This window comes from Suillus subalutaceus (genome assembly GCF_016647625.1).
Source record: "Suillus subalutaceus strain FC151 chromosome Unknown DFJ58scaffold_22, whole genome shotgun sequence".
Lineage (NCBI taxonomy): Eukaryota > Fungi > Basidiomycota > Agaricomycetes > Boletales > Suillaceae > Suillus > Suillus subalutaceus.
The window spans coordinates 142967-160443 of NW_024540271.1; the positions used below are offsets into that span (position 1 = coordinate 142967).

Below are 17477 nucleotides of genomic sequence, written 5' to 3' on the forward strand. Positions count from 1 at the left end.
AGGATTTTCCTTTATGTATCTGCAGTTTGTTTCTATTCATCTGTCATTCTGATTCCATTTATTTGATACCCCGCCCTGTACGTATCATATTTGTTATTCGGCAAATGTACCCTTTCATGTTCAAGTTACGTCGCTACCCTCGCACTCATCCCATAGGCACAGTAGCAAATCTTAGCATCCATTGAACCAATTGAAGAACGTGTTACACCTATGGCCGATGTGTGTGTAGTCAAACTTGTTAGCTTCTCTTGAAATCTGAAGAGAAATTTCGAATCGAGCACGTGACAATTTTGTGTAAGTTTTGAAGTAAATGCCAGTGCGCATGCGTTACAGTTTACACTAACGGTAGGCCAGATCTTCATAACACAACTGCTCGTAGTATCGTTCAAGGAACTTCATAGCCTGCTAAAACTCTGTCGGACTCTGTCGGTTGGTCGCACTACGCTATATCCAGTATGGACTTCGTAATGACCATCGAATCTGACGATGAATCACCACCTCAACGCAGAAGTAGCAAGAAGCAGCAAGTGGACGATGCTGCCCACCTGGACCCCGATTTCCAGTTTGATGTCGCTGGCGATTCCTACACCGATTTTTTGGAGTTTGAAACGCAGCAGGAGGATATTGTAAAGAAGGTTTCTAAGCCAGTGAGCATCACTGCTACACGTGGTAGTCGGTTACTGAATCGGCGCATAGGATCCCGTCTCAGTAGATGAAATCATCGAAAGACGCAAACTCAAGACGCTCTCAAAAAGAAAGCGCGAGCCAGAGAGCGAGGATGAAGCTGAGGACGGTATGGAGGAAAGTGATGCTAGCGGTGCGGAGGACTTCCCTGAAACGGATGGTTCGGGCGACGAAGATGACCCCCTTTCCAGTTCCGGTGAGGAAAATGACGAAAGCGCCGAGTCCGTAGTTGAGGAGGACGAGGAGCAGAGTGATAATGTTGATGTGGAATCGAATTCTTCGGATGAATCAGAAGAAGAGACTCAAGTCGAAAAGGATCGCAAAGAAGCCTTCTTTGATTCGGAGGCAGCACCTACGGAGCATCATGCATCATTTCTGACCATGAACCTTTCTCGCCCAATTCACAAGGCGTTGGCCAATCTTGGATTTACTTCGCCGACACCCATTCAAGCCGCGACCATCCCTGTTGCTTTGCTGGGCAAAGATGTTGTCGGAAACGCTGTCACGGGTTCCGGAAAGACCGCTGCGTTTACTATCCCTATGCTGGAACGGCTGCTATATCGAGAAAAGGGGAAGCATGCGGCAGCAACTCGGTGTCTGGTGCTGGTCCCGACAAGAGAATTAGCTGTGCAGTGTTATGAGGTTGGTTCTAAACTTGCAGCACACACTGACATTCGCTTTTGCCTCATCGTTGGTTTGTTCCCTTCAAACTCCACAGCGGCCAGTTCTCATGCAAAATATCTAGGTGGACTTTCCCTCAAATCCCAAGAAGCAACTTTAAGGACTCGCCCAGACGTCATCATCGCAACTCCTGGACGGCTTATCGATCACTTGCGCAATTCCCCTTCCTTCGCGCTCGATGCACTGGATGTCCTTGTTCTTGACGAAGCGGATCGTATGCTTTCTGATGGATTTGCAGACGAGTTAGCCGAAATCATCAAAGCATGCCCTGTTTCCCGTCAGACAATGCTGTTTTCCGCTACAATGACAGACACTGTCGATGAACTGGTAAAGATGTCTTTGAACAAGCCTGTACGCCTGTTCGTGGACCCAAAGCGAAGCACGGCTCGAGGCCTTACCCAAGAATTCGTTCGTGTGCGAACGGAGAAAGAAGCAGATCGGACTGCCCTGCTTGTATCTTTATGCAAAAGAACGTTCAGACAGCGTGTTATCATATTCTACAAGAGCAAGAAGCTAGCACACCAGATGCGTATTGTTTTCGGTCTTCTTGATATGAAGGCCGAGGAGTTGCATGGCGACCTCACTCAAGAACAGGTTAGACAGCACTTGCCCACTCTCCTACATATCAGACGTTGATTCTTGGATAGCGTCTCAGAGCTTTGCAGCTATTTCGCGATTCACAAGTAGATTATTTAATGGCGACTGATCTTGCTTCTCGTGGGCTAGATATCAAGGGCATTGAGACCGTTATCAATTATGATATGCCTAACACATTGTCGCAATACCTTCACCGAGTGGGTCGGACGGCCCGCGCAGGGAAGTCTGGTCGGTAAGCTTCAATCTTCAACATATTCCCGTTGTTTGTGTTTTGATCATCATTGTAGCTCAGTTACTCTAGTAGGAGAAGGAGACAGGAAAATGCTCAAAGCAGCCATCAAGCACAGTGCGGGCGAAGATAATATTCGTCATCGGCTTGTCCCTGCTGATATTTTTCCCAAATGGGTGAAGAAGGTGGAGGCTCTAAGAGACGAGGTCGCGATAATTCTTCAAGAAGAGAAGGAGGAGAAGCAGGTAATTTGGGTTGTTGAATGTCGTGCAATCGCTTTTACTCATACATCATCCTAGATTCGGCAGGCGGAAATGGAACTCAAGAAGGGACAAAATATGATAGAGCATCAAGATGAGATTTTCTCTCGGCCTGCTCGAACTTGGTTTCAGAGCGAAAAGGAGAAGGCAAAGGCAGTTGGTGGGTGAAGGTTTATAAGGTTTGCGATCAGCAAGAGCTTCACGTCGTTATTCTAGCCACGAGCAAACAGCAGCACGAGAGTGGAATGGCACTCACGCCAAGGGGGAAACCCAAGGCTATTGACGAGCCCAAGGTAGGTTTGTTGCATTATTCACGACTCCTCTTTGAAGTGTCCCTTCAGCCAAAAAGAGATAAGTTTGCTGGTCTGACCAGGAAGGCAAAGCGACGGAAGATGGCATTAGAAGCCGACAAGGAATCAAATGAGACAGGTGCTGTGAACGCTGCCATTCGTTCCGCAAAGAAGGCTGCTCGTCCCGCCAAGATTGGGATTCCAGACAGCCGAAACGTACCCGCTTCAAAAAGAACGAAGGCGAGAAAAGGGGCATCAAGAACTGGTGGTAATATATTTGACAGGGATTTATCATCGAAGGTAGCAAGAGGTGAAGGGGTGCATGCCAAGAAGGGAGACGCAATCGGCGAGGATGGGCAAGCGGAAAGGGGGAAAACGGAGGGACAAATAGCAATTTGTTTAATCGCACAAAAGGCAACTGTAATGGTTGACGTTGAAACCTTCGATACTATCATATAGACTAGACCACATAGTCATGTGCAGAATGTAAGATCAACCAACAGTGCTGGTGAGACGTTGAAGTTTCTGAGAGGCTTTTTGCTACTCGCCCGACTTCATCGTAGCGGCGGCTAGCTGCCAATGCGCCAATCCCCGACTCCCTCGGATCTTTTTTCTTAGATAGTCTGCTTATACAGAGTTTGCATGTCTTCTACATGCGCAGTTTTCATACACAGACTATTGTACATACCCTACTTTTTCCCTTTGGCTTGCTGCACTCCCTTTAAACGCTCATTTTGGACACAGGACCGATCTGTCGACGGTTCCTACTGTGGCAGGCGTCATTGTCAACGGGCGCGTTCTGCCAGCTTCGGCCACACTTGTTTTGGGGCCGCAGTACTCGGATTGTGTCAATAGTATCTGCAATGTATATGCCTTTCTCTCCAAGTATGCGGTGACTGACTCAGACTGTGGCGGATCCAGATCTGTGCTAGTGCATCTTGGAGATGTTCCTGGTACGCGCGGGGTGGAACAATTTCGCCGGCGCAATCATATGCGGCGATTGGAGGTGCATAATCATGACGAAGTGTCATTGAGCGTGTCCAATGCCTCTCGCGCAGTCAAGGAGTGGACAGGTCACTCCTCTACGGAAAGGTGATACCTTCGTTACCATGGTACAGCTGCAATTGTGTTGTAAGTGAGGTGTTGTCGTGTGACTTGCTGCACCGCACCCTGAACAACTGGTGTTGAAACTTGAAATTGCAGCCTGAGCGAACAACCAACACGGGTGAGGAAGGTATCGAAAAGAATCATTCAAAACCGTGTAACACCGAACATTTAAATGGGATGGTGACTCGTCCTTGACAGAAGCGGAATTGGTCCAAACTGAGGCGTATGGGCCCCCGCAGACAACCAGAACAGTGCCCAAAGCAAATATTCAAAAGGCATCGGCATCGTAGGAACACAATGGATACCGGAAGAGAAAGCAAACTGGCCAAGGGGCATACAACTGCAAAGCTTGCAAGGTAGGATAGAGGAAAAGGTGCAGAAGGGACGATTATCTATAAAGGGAGACTAGACCGACAGAAAAAGGCAACCGTTTCACGCGGACATGAAAATACAGGTGCCTAGACGTTTACAGAATCCTCCCCACTTCGTGGAGTCGGGGACTGTGCTTTCGTACCATCAGAGACAGAACACATGGATCACGACGCGTTTGCGTCACTGGCTGTCTTGCAGCTCTCGTCTCCATGCCGTCTATTACCACCGGCTTGCTGCCCAGACAAGGACCTCGTTGTCCTGGTGTCCCGCCTTGGTGGAAGGGATAGGTTGACTCTATGGAAAATGCAAGGAACCAAAAAGTGGGACATCGAGGTAGAGTGTGACGAAAGCTCCATTGAAAGCGTATCTGCTTTAGCGTGGAGTCCTTGTGGTACTGTTAGATGCCGCAAGTTATGCGCCGTCATATCTAATATTACTTACTGCAGGCCAGACAATCGCTGTCTCTCATGGGTTCTCCCGCGTTACACTTCATTCTGTGCAAGATGGTCGCATTGAGCGTTCTCTCACTATCCCGGCATCATCGCGCAATTCTGAGCAACAGCATCGAATAACCGGAGCTTGGTGGTTCCCGGGCTGCCGCGATTTACCAAGAAGCACGATCCCAGATATCTTCAAGAGAAATGAAATCAATGTCTGTGGATTCGTTTATGCTAACACTACTTCCACTCTTATCATACTGAAGACAGGGTCTGCTCTCTCCATATTGAAAGTTCTTCCACTCCTTGATCCCCTTCGAGAAGAAGATCACAAGCTCACGTGAGTCTTCCGGGGCCACAAAATCTGGGACTCATTAAGGCTTGTTCAGTGCCACCGACCTCTTTGCTTTCCAAGGAACGCAGACAGGAGCCGCGCTGAAATTATCCTTACCTGAAGTCATCAGCAATTGGCCATCGTTGCTACCAGACCCATCTCTTGCTTCTCTATGTCCTCCGATCTTGATTGATGAACAAGGCAAGACGGCAAAAGAGACACAGATTTATGTTTCTGCGGAAGGCGAGAACAGTCTCCTCGTGATAGCTGATGACAATGGCAAGCTTCACTGTTTCTTGGACGGCAGCTATTACCTAGGGCCGATCAGTACACTTCCATCGACCGTGCCAACGGCAGTATTCAAGGATCCGAAGCAACCGCTACTTCTACTCCATCCTCGGGCCTCAGCTTCCGACCTCTTGTCTGCCACGTTTGCGCCTCTATCGGTCGACTTACCGTTGCTTGCCTCCCATAGAATTAGAGATTTCGCCAGGCTTTCCTCCGCCGCACGGGAGTTGACGTGGTATGTCATGCGGGTCATTGAAGACCTGCGTGAAGTCTGGTTCGGCTCTGGTTCACTTACTGGAGCACGAGAAGCTGGCCTAAAATGGATTCAGCTGCTAGAAACCAGACTTCGTGATCAATTTGGCCGTTAGTGATGCTGTCACTCGATGAAATTTTACTATTCTCAAGTTTCTTCAACAGAGAAGGAACCAAGTGCAATTCTCGAGCTCACTGGTCTCCTAGTCGCTGGTCTGTGTTCCGAGGGACTTTCGGATTTCTTATCGTCCAGCGAACAAATGAGTGAAAGGGTTGATTTATCCAACGATTTGTTGTTCAAAGCTGATTTTGCGTTCAGGCTCTCCAGAAATGGGAATCCACGGTGACCGATGCACTCATTAAGCTGCGCGACTTCTCTACGTTGCGACTTGTTCCTGCGCTTCAACGGTTACATATCATTTTCGAAGAAGTTCGAGGCTGGTCACTTATGTCAAGCAGGATTTTACTGGATTGCTCACCTTTGTGCTGACACCTTTCCAGTCCTCAATTCACTTTGTTTGGATTCAACACTGACGACATTACCCATTGTCTATCTTCGCTGAAGCAAGGCATCTTCATTGCAAATTTGTTGGCATTTCAAGCAAGAGGGGAACTCGGGTCATTCAAGCACTTCCTAAGTTTTCTTCGGTATGGTGAGTGAGTTACTGAGCTGCATAGGGCCGTAACCTATTTCCCGTGTTAGAAATTGCCTTGGCAGGTAACTCCCCCGAGACCCGCTCACCCCCTGAACATGATATCCTTGAAGTCAATCACTATTTAATGTCCGGGCTGAAAACAAGTCAAATAGACCGGTGGTTCACAGGACCAGCTCCCCAATTTGATACCGGGGATCTTGGCTTGCCTCGACATAACACGGATACTAACAAAGTTCTTGAAGAAGCATTGGAACAAGCCCACACCGCGTTGCAGGATCCTTCCCAAACATCATGGCAGCCGGTAGGTTTCTCACTTAATTGTAATGTATAGTCTACGACATTAGTTTGTATGTGTTTTAGAAAGTCTCCACGGCCGATAAATCACATCTGGACAGGAATCTGTGGGTACTCGTTCATGATTTGGCTGTCCGATGTCAGCGGGTATTCGCGCATGTTTCGAAAGCTACCGCTCGATCAGCCATCGTGTCAGGTAGTGGTGATGCTACGCCATTTCAGGCAGAGGCGAGTGAAACAGTTTCAAGCGGTGCTTGCCAATTTGTCCGCGAGAGAGTTGTTCGACGAAATGAGGTGAGTCATGCTTTTTACAGTGCAGTGAATTCAACCAAATTTGGATTTTTTAGCTTGACAACCACCTGCAGCATCTCGCGATCTATTTGGCCTCGGAAATGCGGCCCCTTTGTGAGTTACGCCTTTGGTTCCTTCGCCTTTTTTGTAATTCAATGTGTACAAATTAGTCTGCTTGACCCGGACGCCTTACGCAAAATGTGCCGCTGGGGTTCCGCTGCATATTGATGTCACTGTTATGGAGAGTTCCATAGTTGGACATGACCCTGGCGATGTTACGGATGTTCATCTTTGCAACGCTGAGTTTTTCGACGACGAGATCCTCGTCATAGTATACAAAGTCAGAGGAGTGGACGGTAAGCCGTGATTTATGTCCATTTGGCTCTCCATTAAATACGGTCAAAGGTCCGATGTTCGCAGCTACGGTTCACTACAGCGCCCTAGAGTATCAAACACAATCAGAAGAAGACGTAAACGGCCCCGCCCGGAAAGATATGATAGACAACGTGCTTCAAAGGTTGAACGAGGGGCATGTAAGTATCGTGCACCACCATGTTTTTGTCGAGACCTTGTGACCGGTACTTTTACTAACGGCACGATACAGGTCTCGTTGAAACCTATCCCGATCAAGAGACGCCGCCAATTAACCGCGTGCAGAGACGGATCAGTATCCCTGGCGGTCAACGGAAGAGTCGGAAGGAGAGTTGTTTGTATACTTGACGGTGATGGGACGACAATGGATATACTGGATATGGAAGGAGATGAAGATATGGAAACTGAGGATGAATCCGAGATGGATTCCACCGGGTAACGAGAGGGTGGGTGATTCGGTCCGTAGGTTTTGCATTCGCGGCATGGCACACGGCGTGTCTAAGCCGATGAGTATGTCCTTGGTGTGCCCCTTTAGGGTCGTGAAACTCCATTAGTGCGTTGATCGCGGTCACTGCGGTGAGTTGGAGTGAGAGAAGAGTGGAGAAGAGTTAGATCTATAGAGTGCAATCGGCCGTCAAAACGCGGCTTTGAGAGGAGTGAAATGAAGGATTGCATCGGGTGCACATGTGCCAAAACATCCTGAGGTTCCTGAGCTTTGAGCAGGGTTGGTACGTTGATTCGGGAATGAATGCAGATCACACAAGGGATCACAGGTGGATGATTGTAAAAGAGCCGGTCCATCACCTGAAGGTCAAACGTCTGGATTCTGAACATATTATGATTCCGAATTGCAATAACTTCCCCGTGAGGGCCCCACGGACAGTCTGAAATTGTAAACAGTTTCGCTTAACGTGATCACACCGCGGCCCTCTCCTCGTGCCCTTGATTCGAATTCTTTTTTTTCCATGCCATTTTAAACCGTCCTCTCTTCTGTGGATCGTCTCAAAGTCCCTCCTTTACATCCCAAGCTTGTCTTGCTGGGTTTGATAGAAGCCTTATTGTCCCTTCACTTTTTACTAACGTTTTCAACCTTTGTATTCACATGCCTAATAGAGCCGACACCGGCCATTCACCCTCAGACGATAAATCCGACTTCAAAGCAGACGTTGACGACGATCCTACCGCCCCCATGTCTGATATTGCTCTCCGAAAAAAGAAAAATGCGGATGCCCAAGCCGCTTTTCGCCAGAGGTGAGCTATACTTCTCCAACCCCTGCCTTAACCATGTTCAAATATTATGTTTTTGAGGCGGGCAAACTACATAGCGACCTTAGAAGAGACAGGTTAGGTGGTCTCTATTCATTGTACCTTCATCGCTCATTCTTGTCGTATTCGGCAGTCACTAGTCTTGAGTCTGTCGTCCTCCAGCTTCAGGATTCATGTCGCGAAGCGCGATCTGAATCTGGGGATCTACGACAAGACAATGCACGTCTTAAACATGAATTGCGTGAACGCGAGAAGTTCTGGAGAGCCCTTTGGCAAGCGAGGAAGACAGGACAGGCTCCTGAATCCGACGACTTGCCCCCGCTCCCTTCATCTTTTGCTTCTCATCCTCAACCAACCAACATCAACAATCGTACCCCCTCGTCGCATGGTCACTATAGTGATGATAGCATGGGATATCAGACCAGCGACGAGACCTCCAATTCCCTGTGCAGCAGCTCGTATACCGGCACGCCCAGTCACTCATACGCGACTCAGTCTCCTGCACTTTCTTATACTGGTGTGGAGACCGAGCAGATACCCTCCGGTGGAGCTGGGCACCATATAAACGCCCGTGTATCAAGATATGGTTCTTACCAGTATCCGATGCAACCCATCAACCGGGACGGTCCATGGACTCACAACGTGGCGCAGACGCAGTCTGCTAATGGTCAGTCAATGGTTCCATTGCCAATCTTATGACTTCTGATAGAGCTTATAGGTTCTCCTACCTTGACATCTTCTGATGTGTATGCAAACCGCCCTTTTGAAGAGCAGAAGACTCAGCTCAATCACTTGGAAACAACCCCATATCTCTTTCCCAGTAGCCGCTCCATTTCCCCCACGTCATCCACTCCCCCATCTTCGTCTAGCACGTCCTTGACGTCTCCATTTCAATTCACATTCCCTGCTGATGGCCCGATCACACAAGATCGCTCAGAATTTGATTATCGCAGGCACTCCAATACCCACGGTGCTGATTTAACCTTACACGGTGGCACTGCAGATATCTCGCTTACAAGCGCAGGCAGCGATGGCGTGCGTTACAGACTCGGGGCCCGCCGCGCGAACTCTGGTCCGAGTCCACTACTGCCCTCCCTTCCTCAGTTCTCTGGAAGCGAGAATGACTCCCATCACGAGCGGGGGAGTAGTGAAGGTGAAGCCACCCCCTATTCAAAACTCCGACCTCGTAGAGGACGTTCTCGAGAGTCGAGGTCACCTTCCCCCGGTGCACCCCCAATCTCGGGCACGCTAGCGGTCATCAAAGCTCAAGCTTTTGGAGCACTCCGTCGAACTCGTACCAGGACCAAAAAAACCTCTGAAGGGGCGGCTAAGGTTGCTATGGAAGTTCTCGAGGCCAGGGGCATCGGAATGGGCGTAGTGGCTGGCTCGAAGCGTCCCCGCCTTCACCACGACGATTCCGACATGCAAACATGATGCAAATATAAATGTACTCCGCAACGATTACCAGTTCACTCATTTGATCCCTAGGGATTGTATCATTCTTCTCGTCACCAGTGGACTATGTAACCACGATTATTTGTACAGCAATTTAAGATCCCAGTTACTTACTGTATTGCGCTTACTCCATAAAGGTCTGCTGCATAGTGTCGCATGTAATATGTCATGTACCTTCGTTGCACAATATATTTTATGATTAAAACACTCTATCTGATGGCTGTGCATGCGGTAATACCGCATTGCGGAAGTCGGTAACTCGCCGGCGGCTCACTTTATACAGGTCTGGAACTATTGGCTCGTGGCATTCGCCTGCGCGAAGACGGAAGGCTCGGCGGAGGACAAAGATAATTAGGAAGTACGTTGTGTGTTCCACGTGTTAAACAGTATCCAATTATCAATTAAGTCTCGGAACTGCGACATCCCACGGTCCTCTTATCTCACTGCGGAAAGACATGTTAGCAGTGATGGAAAAAAATTGACAAAGTGACGTACTTTTTGTATTTCTGTGCCCAGACTAGGACTCCCGGAGCAACGAACGTCACCGTGATCGAAATGCCCGCATAGATGTAGGCAACCGAAACGGACAAAGGCACCGTTAGAGCGAACGACAGTACGCAAAGGGTCAGGGTGAAGAGGATCTGTGCAACTTGTGGTGTGACCTATAATCAAAGTTTACACGATAATATAACAGGCAAAATTGCCGACCCCACCTGAAGCCGGTGACGCAGGATCGGGAAAAGAGCGAACAATTGCACAGCAAACAAGACAAGAGCAAAGACGGCCAAATCGTCAGGCAGTCGCGAGGCCAAGACAACCGATGACGAGATCGCGGCATTCATGGACAGTACAGATGTCAGTCTACATGGAAGATGAGATTTGACAACAGGGTCAATGTGGCGCTAACTCACCTTTCCTGTGGGACTGGTTTCATGGAGCTATAATCGGCGAGCAACGCGTTAAGAAGGAAGAGGCATGCTGAGAGCGCCCAAATGGAGTCCGAGGACGTTGCTGCAGTCAAAGTTCGCAAAACAGGTGACAATCCCATCAAAGCGAGGAAAACAAGAAGGGACGATTTGATCGTATTGGAGCCTGAATGATGCAACCAATCAATGAAGGGTCCAGGGGTGGATGTGCAGGGCGTACGGGTGAAAGCACCGCGAACAGGATTAGAACAGCTGAGGATCTCATACAGAACATATCCTCCAAAGAAACTAACTATCGAGACCCATAGTAGGACACGGGCATCAAGCCAGCGTTCCTTGAGCCTCACAAAAACTGCGAGGAATGTGAAGATTGTCGCTAAGTGCTGCGTGATCGCACAGCATAGCAGTACCAGTGGCCAATAGGTGTACGGCTTGAAGTTAGCTTTAGAGAATATTAAGTACCACGTTTTGGAGATAAATTATGCTTACCTACGGTTCCGCCTCAAGGAAGAGAGGAAAGAGTGAGGATGAATGTAATTATCAGGAAAAGGCTGTCTTTCCCACAACACTTTGTTCCACCCTTCAGCTTCGGATGACATTCATGCGTTCGATGATCGTAGAAAGGGCTACTATATGTATTTGGTAGACGTTGTGACGACGATCACAACCACGTGGTATATCGAATATCCGCCCTGCAATGAACCGAACCGGGGGATTCACACAACTTATATCATATCCTCCAGCAATCATCATTTACCCATTCGTATCTAAGATCTCAGGGAGTACATGGACAAGACGAAACAAGACGGCGTCACTTTCCTCGATCATGGGAACAGAAGAGATGACATATGAAAACAACGTGTCCGAACATCATGCTGTTCCACCGACGGCCCGCTGAGTTTGACGACGTGTAAGATAACAACGGGACATGAAGTACAAGAAGAAACATGCCCATGAAGCCTTGAGGGATCATTTCATGATTGAGCGGGTCCGAGGTAAATTGAAAATTATGGGAGGGATCGGCGATCAGGATCATGTATTAAACAGCACGAGAAAACCTGAAGGTCAGAATAAGAAGTCCGGAGCGAAGAACGACCCGCATGTTGTACTGGCGGTGAGGCGATACACACGCACAAAGTATTATTCAATCCCACTAGAAGTAGCGACAGTGAGGAACGGTAAATAATCAGTCATAGAGCTTGACATTACCACTAAGCGTTCTTCATCTCTTGGTGTAGGTACTAGTTTCGCCGCTTTCGCAGTCACGACCTGCTCGGAAAGTCGTCCCCGATTCGGATTCGAGGCATTAGTTCCTCGTGCATGTGCCTATGTTACCTGGTGAATCTTGTAAATGGATACTAATTCAGAGGCTTACCGTTTTCAACCTTCTCTCAGCGGCCTCTGCAGCTGCGGCGCGAGGATCAGAAGGCAGTGTCGCGGTGGTGCCATCATTTGACTGGGTAGCAGTGCTTCCCAACACCTGATGTCCCCCGGAATGTGCACTGGCCTTGGAGCACAATGAGCCCATGAAGCGCCTGCAGTTGACAGAACAAACGATCGATTGGTATAACGCTACACGAGTTCGTCACCCCTCAAGTGCGAAAGAGACTGAGGACGGGTATTATTACTAATACAATTAAGATGCTGTGGTCTGAACTCAAGAAGCGCAGCCTAGCGTGGCGCCTGAACGTGCTCTATAAGGGAAACATGTGGAAGCAAGGCATCACGGATCTACTGTAAATCTACTATACACAACATCGATAACAATGAACTACATGGGAAGTGTATTCGGTATCTCTCTGTAATTTCCCCCACTGTCATTGCCAGTGGGACGAACAGAACGCTCACGAAGGTTATGGTCTTCAGAATACCTACGCGGTAACCACTCCTGCAATTGTGACTGAGTATCATTCAAATTGAAAAAAAAAAAAACTATACGAACTTCCCACCAGCGCCTGCTGGCAGACCATGCCGTACCAGAATCCAAGCCTGCCTTGACCATGCGGTTTTTAATGCTGACACCAAGTAATAGTCCGAGGATAGTCAACAAAAAGAGGGTAACCACAAGTTGATCCCTAGGGGAATCTCGTTCTGGTAGGAGCAAATTAACGTTGGCAAACGCAAGGAAATTGAAGACACACGAAAACATCGCGCTTCAACATCTCCTTCTAGACCGGTCGCAGTGTCTGGATCTGTGTCGCCAATAGATGCACCGGTGCAGATACGTAGGTTCTGATCCAAGCACCACTGCTTAGTGCACGATAGACAAGGTTTGGATGGGTCGTCGGGCGTGTTCAGGGATATAATCGTATAGTTTACAGAGAAGCAGATGCCTAGATTGCGATTAGCTCCTGCAGCATGGATGATCAAGTTCAAGGGCCTACATTTGCAGAAGTTTGTCACCTCCCACTTATTGGTGGCAGCTTTGACTGACGCCTGCCAAAAACGTTAATTAAATGGTCCGATAAAGTTTAACTCGACGTACGATGCTGAGTATGAGCGTAATAAAGAGAAAGCTAATAAGTCGTGTGGAACCATGTTGTACCATGACGAGCGTTGAAGCCAGGAGCCAGCTGACGGACGTGACATTATGTGAGAAACACGCTCAAACGGTCAAACGCGTCTACTTTCGCCTACCAGTACAAGCACATTTGATCGCCAAACCCAATCTCTAGCCTTTCTTACCCAAAACTTTTTCTGTTCATTATCACTGCAGGGATGTCGGCAGAATTTGAGGATGTCCTCACAAATCAACCTGTCGTAATAGACAATGTAACGCTCATCTTCCAACTATGGCGTGTATGGGCTCAGCTTGGTTTTGACAGGGCTCAGGAACTATCAAAGCAGGTTTTGCGGGTCAAGATCATCCGAAATGCTTTTTCCCGTCATTGTACGTTTTTCAGCGCAATGCTGGTCAACGTGTAGTTCTAATCACATGAATTTCTAGCGTTGGGAGACCAAAGCATGTGCGCGTCATGGCCGGTGCTCTTGAAGGTGACGTCTTCATCGGTCGTCGCGCACAGGAGTTCCGCGGTCTTCTCAAGATCAAATACCCTATGGAACATGGCATTGTAACAGATTGGGATGACATGGAACGGATATGGAGTTGGATATATGCTGAAGAGCTTGGGACCCTCAGTGAAGAGGTATGTCCCTTTGTCTAATATAGATGCCAGGACGTTCCGATCAGAAATGCCTGAAAGCACCCAGTTCTCTTGACCGAAGCACCGCTCAATCCGAGGAGTAATCGTGATGTAGCCGCTCAGATATTCTTCGACACATTCAATGTTCCAGCTCTCTTCCTGTCCGTACAGGCCGTTCTTTCGCTGTAAGCTATGCACTCGTCATATTTATTTTAGCCCCTTCGAACTATCCATAGATATTCTTCAGGGCGGACGACTGGCATAGTACTCGATTCTGGGGATGGTGTTACACACGCTGTCCCAGTATTTGAGGGTTTCTCCATGCCTCACGCGATTCGAAGAGTGGATGTCGCCGGAAGGTATGATGCCCATCTTCTCGTCGATTAAAACCCTCACATGTCGCATTACACAGAGATATAACTGATCATCTACAGCTGCTGCTAAGAAAATCTGGCCATCATCTGCACACGACTGCGGAAAGAGAAGTTGTTCGGATAATAAAGGAAAAATGCTGTTATATTGCACTAAATCCTTCCAAAGAGGAGAAGGACACGGTGGGTCGGACTGAAGAGTTCCGTCTCCCGGATGGAAACGTAGTTCAAGTGAGTTTCCAGCCTCTAGTCCGGAGATGCTAAATCACATCTTTCTTGCAGTTGGGACCTGAGCGGTTCCGCGCTCCCGAAATATTGTTTAATCCAGAGCTTATTGGACAGGAATACGCCGGTGTTCATCAGGTTGTTGTAGATTCTATCAATCGAGTTGATTTGGATCTACGGAAGAGTCTCTTTTCGAATATTGTGCTCAGTGGAGGCAGCACGTTATGCAAAGGTCCGTAAGCTTTGGTAGGCAAGTCGCTCGCATTGATAGCATCTTATTGAAGGCTTTGGCGACCGTCTTCTCAACGAAATCAAGAAGTTGGCTTTGAAAGATGTCAAGATCAAGATTTACGCCCCTCCGGAGCGCAAATACTCGACGTGGATAGGTGGTTCTATTCTCGCAGGTCTCGGGACTTTCAAGAAGGTTGGTCTCAACCTATTCTATGTGGGCAGTCCTGAAACATATCCACAGATGTGGGTATCAGCAGAAGAATATCAAGAAGATCCGGATGTTATCCACAAGAAGCTCGGCTTTTAAAGCTTTTACTTTGTGTTTTATCCTCTCCTTGTAGAACTCTGCTCAACTATATTACCACTGCATTGATACCCAACATAATCAACTGGTCTTGTGATACTCTTAGAAAACGCGCAAATTCCAATGAAGATGCTCATGTGCATATGATTCATGAATGTGGTTGTGAGTGTGACATACGCCATAGGTACAGCTCGCTCGACTGGTTCTCAATGATAAGGGGGGCACTCGAGCAAGAAAGGGATATAGACTAATGCGAGAGGGTAGTGTTTACTTGCCCTTCTTAGCAGGCTCAGCAGCCTTAGTCTTCTTGGTACCACGGAACTGCAGACGAAGTGCATCAGTGCATCATGCGACAATGATTGAAGGAATTGTCATACCTTCTTCGCACGATTCTTTCTCTCGTGTCGCAGTTTACGTGAAGGCTTGTCAACCTTGGTCTCAAGGCCAGACTAATTAAATAGAGAATGAGACAGTAGTCGTGTGGTAAGGAGAACATAAGCTTACCTGGACCAGTCTGTGCTTAGGCTCGAACCTCTTCTGTGATGCCTCATCATCGTAAATCAGTGCAAATCCAGTGCTACGTCCACCACCGAACTGTGTTCGGAAACCGAAGCAGACTACGCGTGCCTTTTCCGTCTTGTACATGGTAGCCAACTTCTCCGCGAGTTCGGTTTTTGGTACGTTCGGCCGCGATGGGTGGAGGACATCGAGAACGAACTGACGGCGCGCCAAAAGGCGGTTTGTGATAAATTTACGGGCGCGGAGGGTGACGGGTGCTGCGTTGTCAGCCTATAGTCATAAACCGTAAGCTTAGTACATCCAATCTGCATGGGCACCATCCATCGCCTCCCGACCGCAGATCTCGCTCGGTTTCGACGATTTGACATGGTACAGCAACCTGCAGCATTCGACGGGAACTCTCACCATGATTTTTGTCGTCCTTGACGTTTTGCGACCTTTTCTTCCCGGGGTCTTGACGAGATCGTGTGTGTAGGCGTAAGGAGATCGAAGTCCGTTCGGCAGAGTCCGGGCACAGCCACCTGTAATTGCCCAAAAGGGGTTGGATAGCTCCTCAGCTTGAACTCCCTCGGGCTTGTGATATCATAGAGCTATGTCGTCCAGCTTTGCCTCTTCGTTCGCGCCCTATGTAAGTATTCTCTAGCCTTTATGAATAAATTGTACCCATGCGTGCAGACCCCTCCACCAGATAACTCTTCCTACCGATCAGCGCCATCTTCAAGCTCCAAAGCGCAGCCATGGTTTCCTGTTCATTCATCCTCACGTGGAACAGAGATATCTTATCAATCTGGTGGTCTCCCTACATTTAACAATTCAATAAGTGCGCATGAGGATATCCAGGAAGATGTTCAGCAGAATCAGTGGGAAACAAGTTATGGGATGCGTGTGGACGTTCTATCAGCCTTCGCATATATATTGGGTCCAATCTCAGGTAAGTTATACAAGTATGAGCGGTTATTCAGTGGTGTCATTATTTGCTTCAGCTTTGATATTACTTGTGCTGGAAACTCATAACGATTATGTTCGGTTTCACGGTGACCTTTTCCGCTTCCTTACTGACTTACCACTGAGCTCATCGTTAACAGCCTACCAATCTACCTTGCTAATAACACCTCTGCTATTGGTGCGCATATTTGCATCACTACTTGGTTTTCCTTCATGGATGCGGTCATTCCTCACTATTACATTCGCACTTTCCGCACTTTTTATGGCGTGAGTGATCCGTAACTTAGTTGACATGATTCCCGAGTTCACATATTTCAGCGTACGAGCGTACCTCGGAGCGTCGCACGAAGGTCTCACGCGTTATCATCTCCCAAGAATCGGGCCGCTCGCTGAGAGATGGGTGTTTGAGGAATGAGCTGCTCTCCTCCACGACATCATCATCCAATATCAACGTGCACCGGAATTCCACCCTCTATCCATGTAGCAACGAATACATAAATAATAATAACAAGCAATCCAGTGGGTGCAAGCTACTGTATACACACTCTCTATGTTCATGGAATCAAAGCTGGTTGATTCCGAGCGGACTCGAACACGCGCAGTGACTGCAGGTCAACGATTTTGTGAAGGACAGAAAAACGCTGGTCTGATCTGAAGCACCCGATGATGTACGGAGGACCCACGCGCAACTACAGGGCTGGTTCGAATTTTCTAATACTACTCATGCACATATGTGAAAGAGAGATGTAAAACAGGACAGACTGTGACAGCAAGAAAACGCGCAGCAACATAGCATGACGTGGTGGACGCAATAGCCACCGAGCCGCCCGTTATTCGTGCCAATATACTGTAGATAGATGTGCAGATTCGAGCTCACTTGCACCAACTCATATTTCATAGAGCATCATGCGAATTTAAGACATCCTTGTATACTCGAATCGAAGTCCA

General features: G+C 48.2%; 10 protein-coding genes across 10 annotated transcripts; 6 read left to right on the top strand and 4 right to left on the bottom strand.

The window, feature by feature from the left end:
• The first annotated feature begins 306 nt into the window (after nucleotides 1-306).
• Nucleotides 307-3352, top strand: DFJ58DRAFT_680520 (DEAD-domain-containing protein). Its single transcript, XM_041383197.1, has 8 exons — nucleotides 307-647; nucleotides 697-1378; nucleotides 1430-1959; nucleotides 2013-2194; nucleotides 2250-2436; nucleotides 2491-2611; nucleotides 2668-2744; nucleotides 2793-3352. Exons 1-8 carry the CDS (start codon nucleotides 456-458, stop codon nucleotides 3198-3200), a joined length of 2379 nt encoding a protein of 792 aa, XP_041246952.1. The 5' UTR covers nucleotides 307-455; the 3' UTR covers nucleotides 3201-3352.
• Nucleotides 3353-3417: 65 nt separating this feature from the next.
• DFJ58DRAFT_772976 (uncharacterized protein) lies at nucleotides 3418-4201 on the top strand (the record flags this gene model as incomplete). Its single annotated transcript, XM_041389281.1, has 2 exons — nucleotides 3418-3837; nucleotides 3911-4201. A coding segment is annotated over one exon (420 nt), but the record flags the coding sequence as incomplete, so codon positions are not given.
• A 116-nt stretch (nucleotides 4202-4317) lies between these two features.
• On the top strand, nucleotides 4318-7950 carry DFJ58DRAFT_772993 (anaphase-promoting complex, cyclosome, subunit 4-domain-containing protein). The gene is made up of 13 exons (XM_041389282.1): nucleotides 4318-4611; nucleotides 4667-4872; nucleotides 4924-4997; nucleotides 5047-5642; nucleotides 5697-5803; nucleotides 5851-5981; nucleotides 6033-6184; nucleotides 6235-6488; nucleotides 6548-6775; nucleotides 6829-6886; nucleotides 6943-7128; nucleotides 7178-7305; nucleotides 7377-7950. Exons 1-13 carry the CDS (start codon nucleotides 4380-4382, stop codon nucleotides 7581-7583), a joined length of 2559 nt encoding a protein of 852 aa, XP_041246954.1. The 5' UTR covers nucleotides 4318-4379; the 3' UTR covers nucleotides 7584-7950.
• Nucleotides 7951-7994: 44 nt separating this feature from the next.
• On the top strand, nucleotides 7995-10075 carry DFJ58DRAFT_772995 (uncharacterized protein). The gene is made up of 4 exons (XM_041389283.1): nucleotides 7995-8395; nucleotides 8453-8487; nucleotides 8544-9077; nucleotides 9129-10075. Exons 1-4 carry the CDS (start codon nucleotides 8247-8249, stop codon nucleotides 9842-9844), a joined length of 1434 nt encoding a protein of 477 aa, XP_041246955.1. The 5' UTR covers nucleotides 7995-8246; the 3' UTR covers nucleotides 9845-10075.
• Nucleotides 10040-11483, bottom strand: DFJ58DRAFT_680529 (phosphatidylinositol N-acetylglucosaminyltransferase subunit C). Its single transcript, XM_041383198.1, has 5 exons — nucleotides 11285-11483; nucleotides 10777-11233; nucleotides 10579-10726; nucleotides 10361-10527; nucleotides 10040-10308 (listed from the first exon to the last, which is right to left on the bottom strand). The coding sequence occupies exons 1-5, from the start codon at nucleotides 11388-11390 to the stop codon at nucleotides 10263-10265; spliced, it is 924 nt and encodes a 307-aa protein (XP_041246956.1). The 5' UTR covers nucleotides 11391-11483; the 3' UTR covers nucleotides 10040-10262.
• Nucleotides 11484-11526: 43 nt separating this feature from the next.
• DFJ58DRAFT_773001 (uncharacterized protein) lies at nucleotides 11527-12449 on the bottom strand. The gene is made up of 3 exons (XM_041389284.1): nucleotides 12167-12449; nucleotides 12001-12117; nucleotides 11527-11944 (listed from the first exon to the last, which is right to left on the bottom strand). Exons 1-3 carry the CDS (start codon nucleotides 12317-12319, stop codon nucleotides 11936-11938), a joined length of 279 nt encoding a protein of 92 aa, XP_041246957.1. The 5' UTR covers nucleotides 12320-12449; the 3' UTR covers nucleotides 11527-11935.
• On the bottom strand, nucleotides 12450-13389 carry DFJ58DRAFT_773004 (uncharacterized protein). The gene is made up of 5 exons (XM_041389285.1): nucleotides 13277-13389; nucleotides 13176-13227; nucleotides 12933-13124; nucleotides 12734-12882; nucleotides 12450-12679 (listed from the first exon to the last, which is right to left on the bottom strand). The coding sequence occupies exons 1-5, from the start codon at nucleotides 13337-13339 to the stop codon at nucleotides 12563-12565; spliced, it is 573 nt and encodes a 190-aa protein (XP_041246958.1). The 5' UTR covers nucleotides 13340-13389; the 3' UTR covers nucleotides 12450-12562.
• Nucleotides 13390-15177, top strand: DFJ58DRAFT_773007 (actin-related protein). The gene is made up of 9 exons (XM_041389286.1): nucleotides 13390-13563; nucleotides 13617-13681; nucleotides 13739-13937; nucleotides 13995-14119; nucleotides 14171-14293; nucleotides 14347-14536; nucleotides 14588-14762; nucleotides 14815-14954; nucleotides 15003-15177. The coding sequence occupies exons 1-9, from the start codon at nucleotides 13510-13512 to the stop codon at nucleotides 15066-15068; spliced, it is 1137 nt and encodes a 378-aa protein (XP_041246959.1). The 5' UTR covers nucleotides 13390-13509; the 3' UTR covers nucleotides 15069-15177.
• DFJ58DRAFT_773008 (ribosomal protein S24e-domain-containing protein) lies at nucleotides 15170-16191 on the bottom strand. Its single transcript, XM_041389287.1, has 4 exons — nucleotides 15990-16191; nucleotides 15570-15854; nucleotides 15443-15514; nucleotides 15170-15386 (listed from the first exon to the last, which is right to left on the bottom strand). Exons 1-4 carry the CDS (start codon nucleotides 15990-15992, stop codon nucleotides 15333-15335), a joined length of 414 nt encoding a protein of 137 aa, XP_041246960.1. The 5' UTR covers nucleotides 15993-16191; the 3' UTR covers nucleotides 15170-15332.
• DFJ58DRAFT_773011 (uncharacterized protein) lies at nucleotides 16152-17312 on the top strand. The gene is made up of 5 exons (XM_041389288.1): nucleotides 16152-16212; nucleotides 16260-16515; nucleotides 16568-16618; nucleotides 16670-16796; nucleotides 16848-17312. Exons 1-5 carry the CDS (start codon nucleotides 16177-16179, stop codon nucleotides 16942-16944), a joined length of 567 nt encoding a protein of 188 aa, XP_041246961.1. The 5' UTR covers nucleotides 16152-16176; the 3' UTR covers nucleotides 16945-17312.
• Nucleotides 17313-17477: the final 165 nt, after the last annotated feature.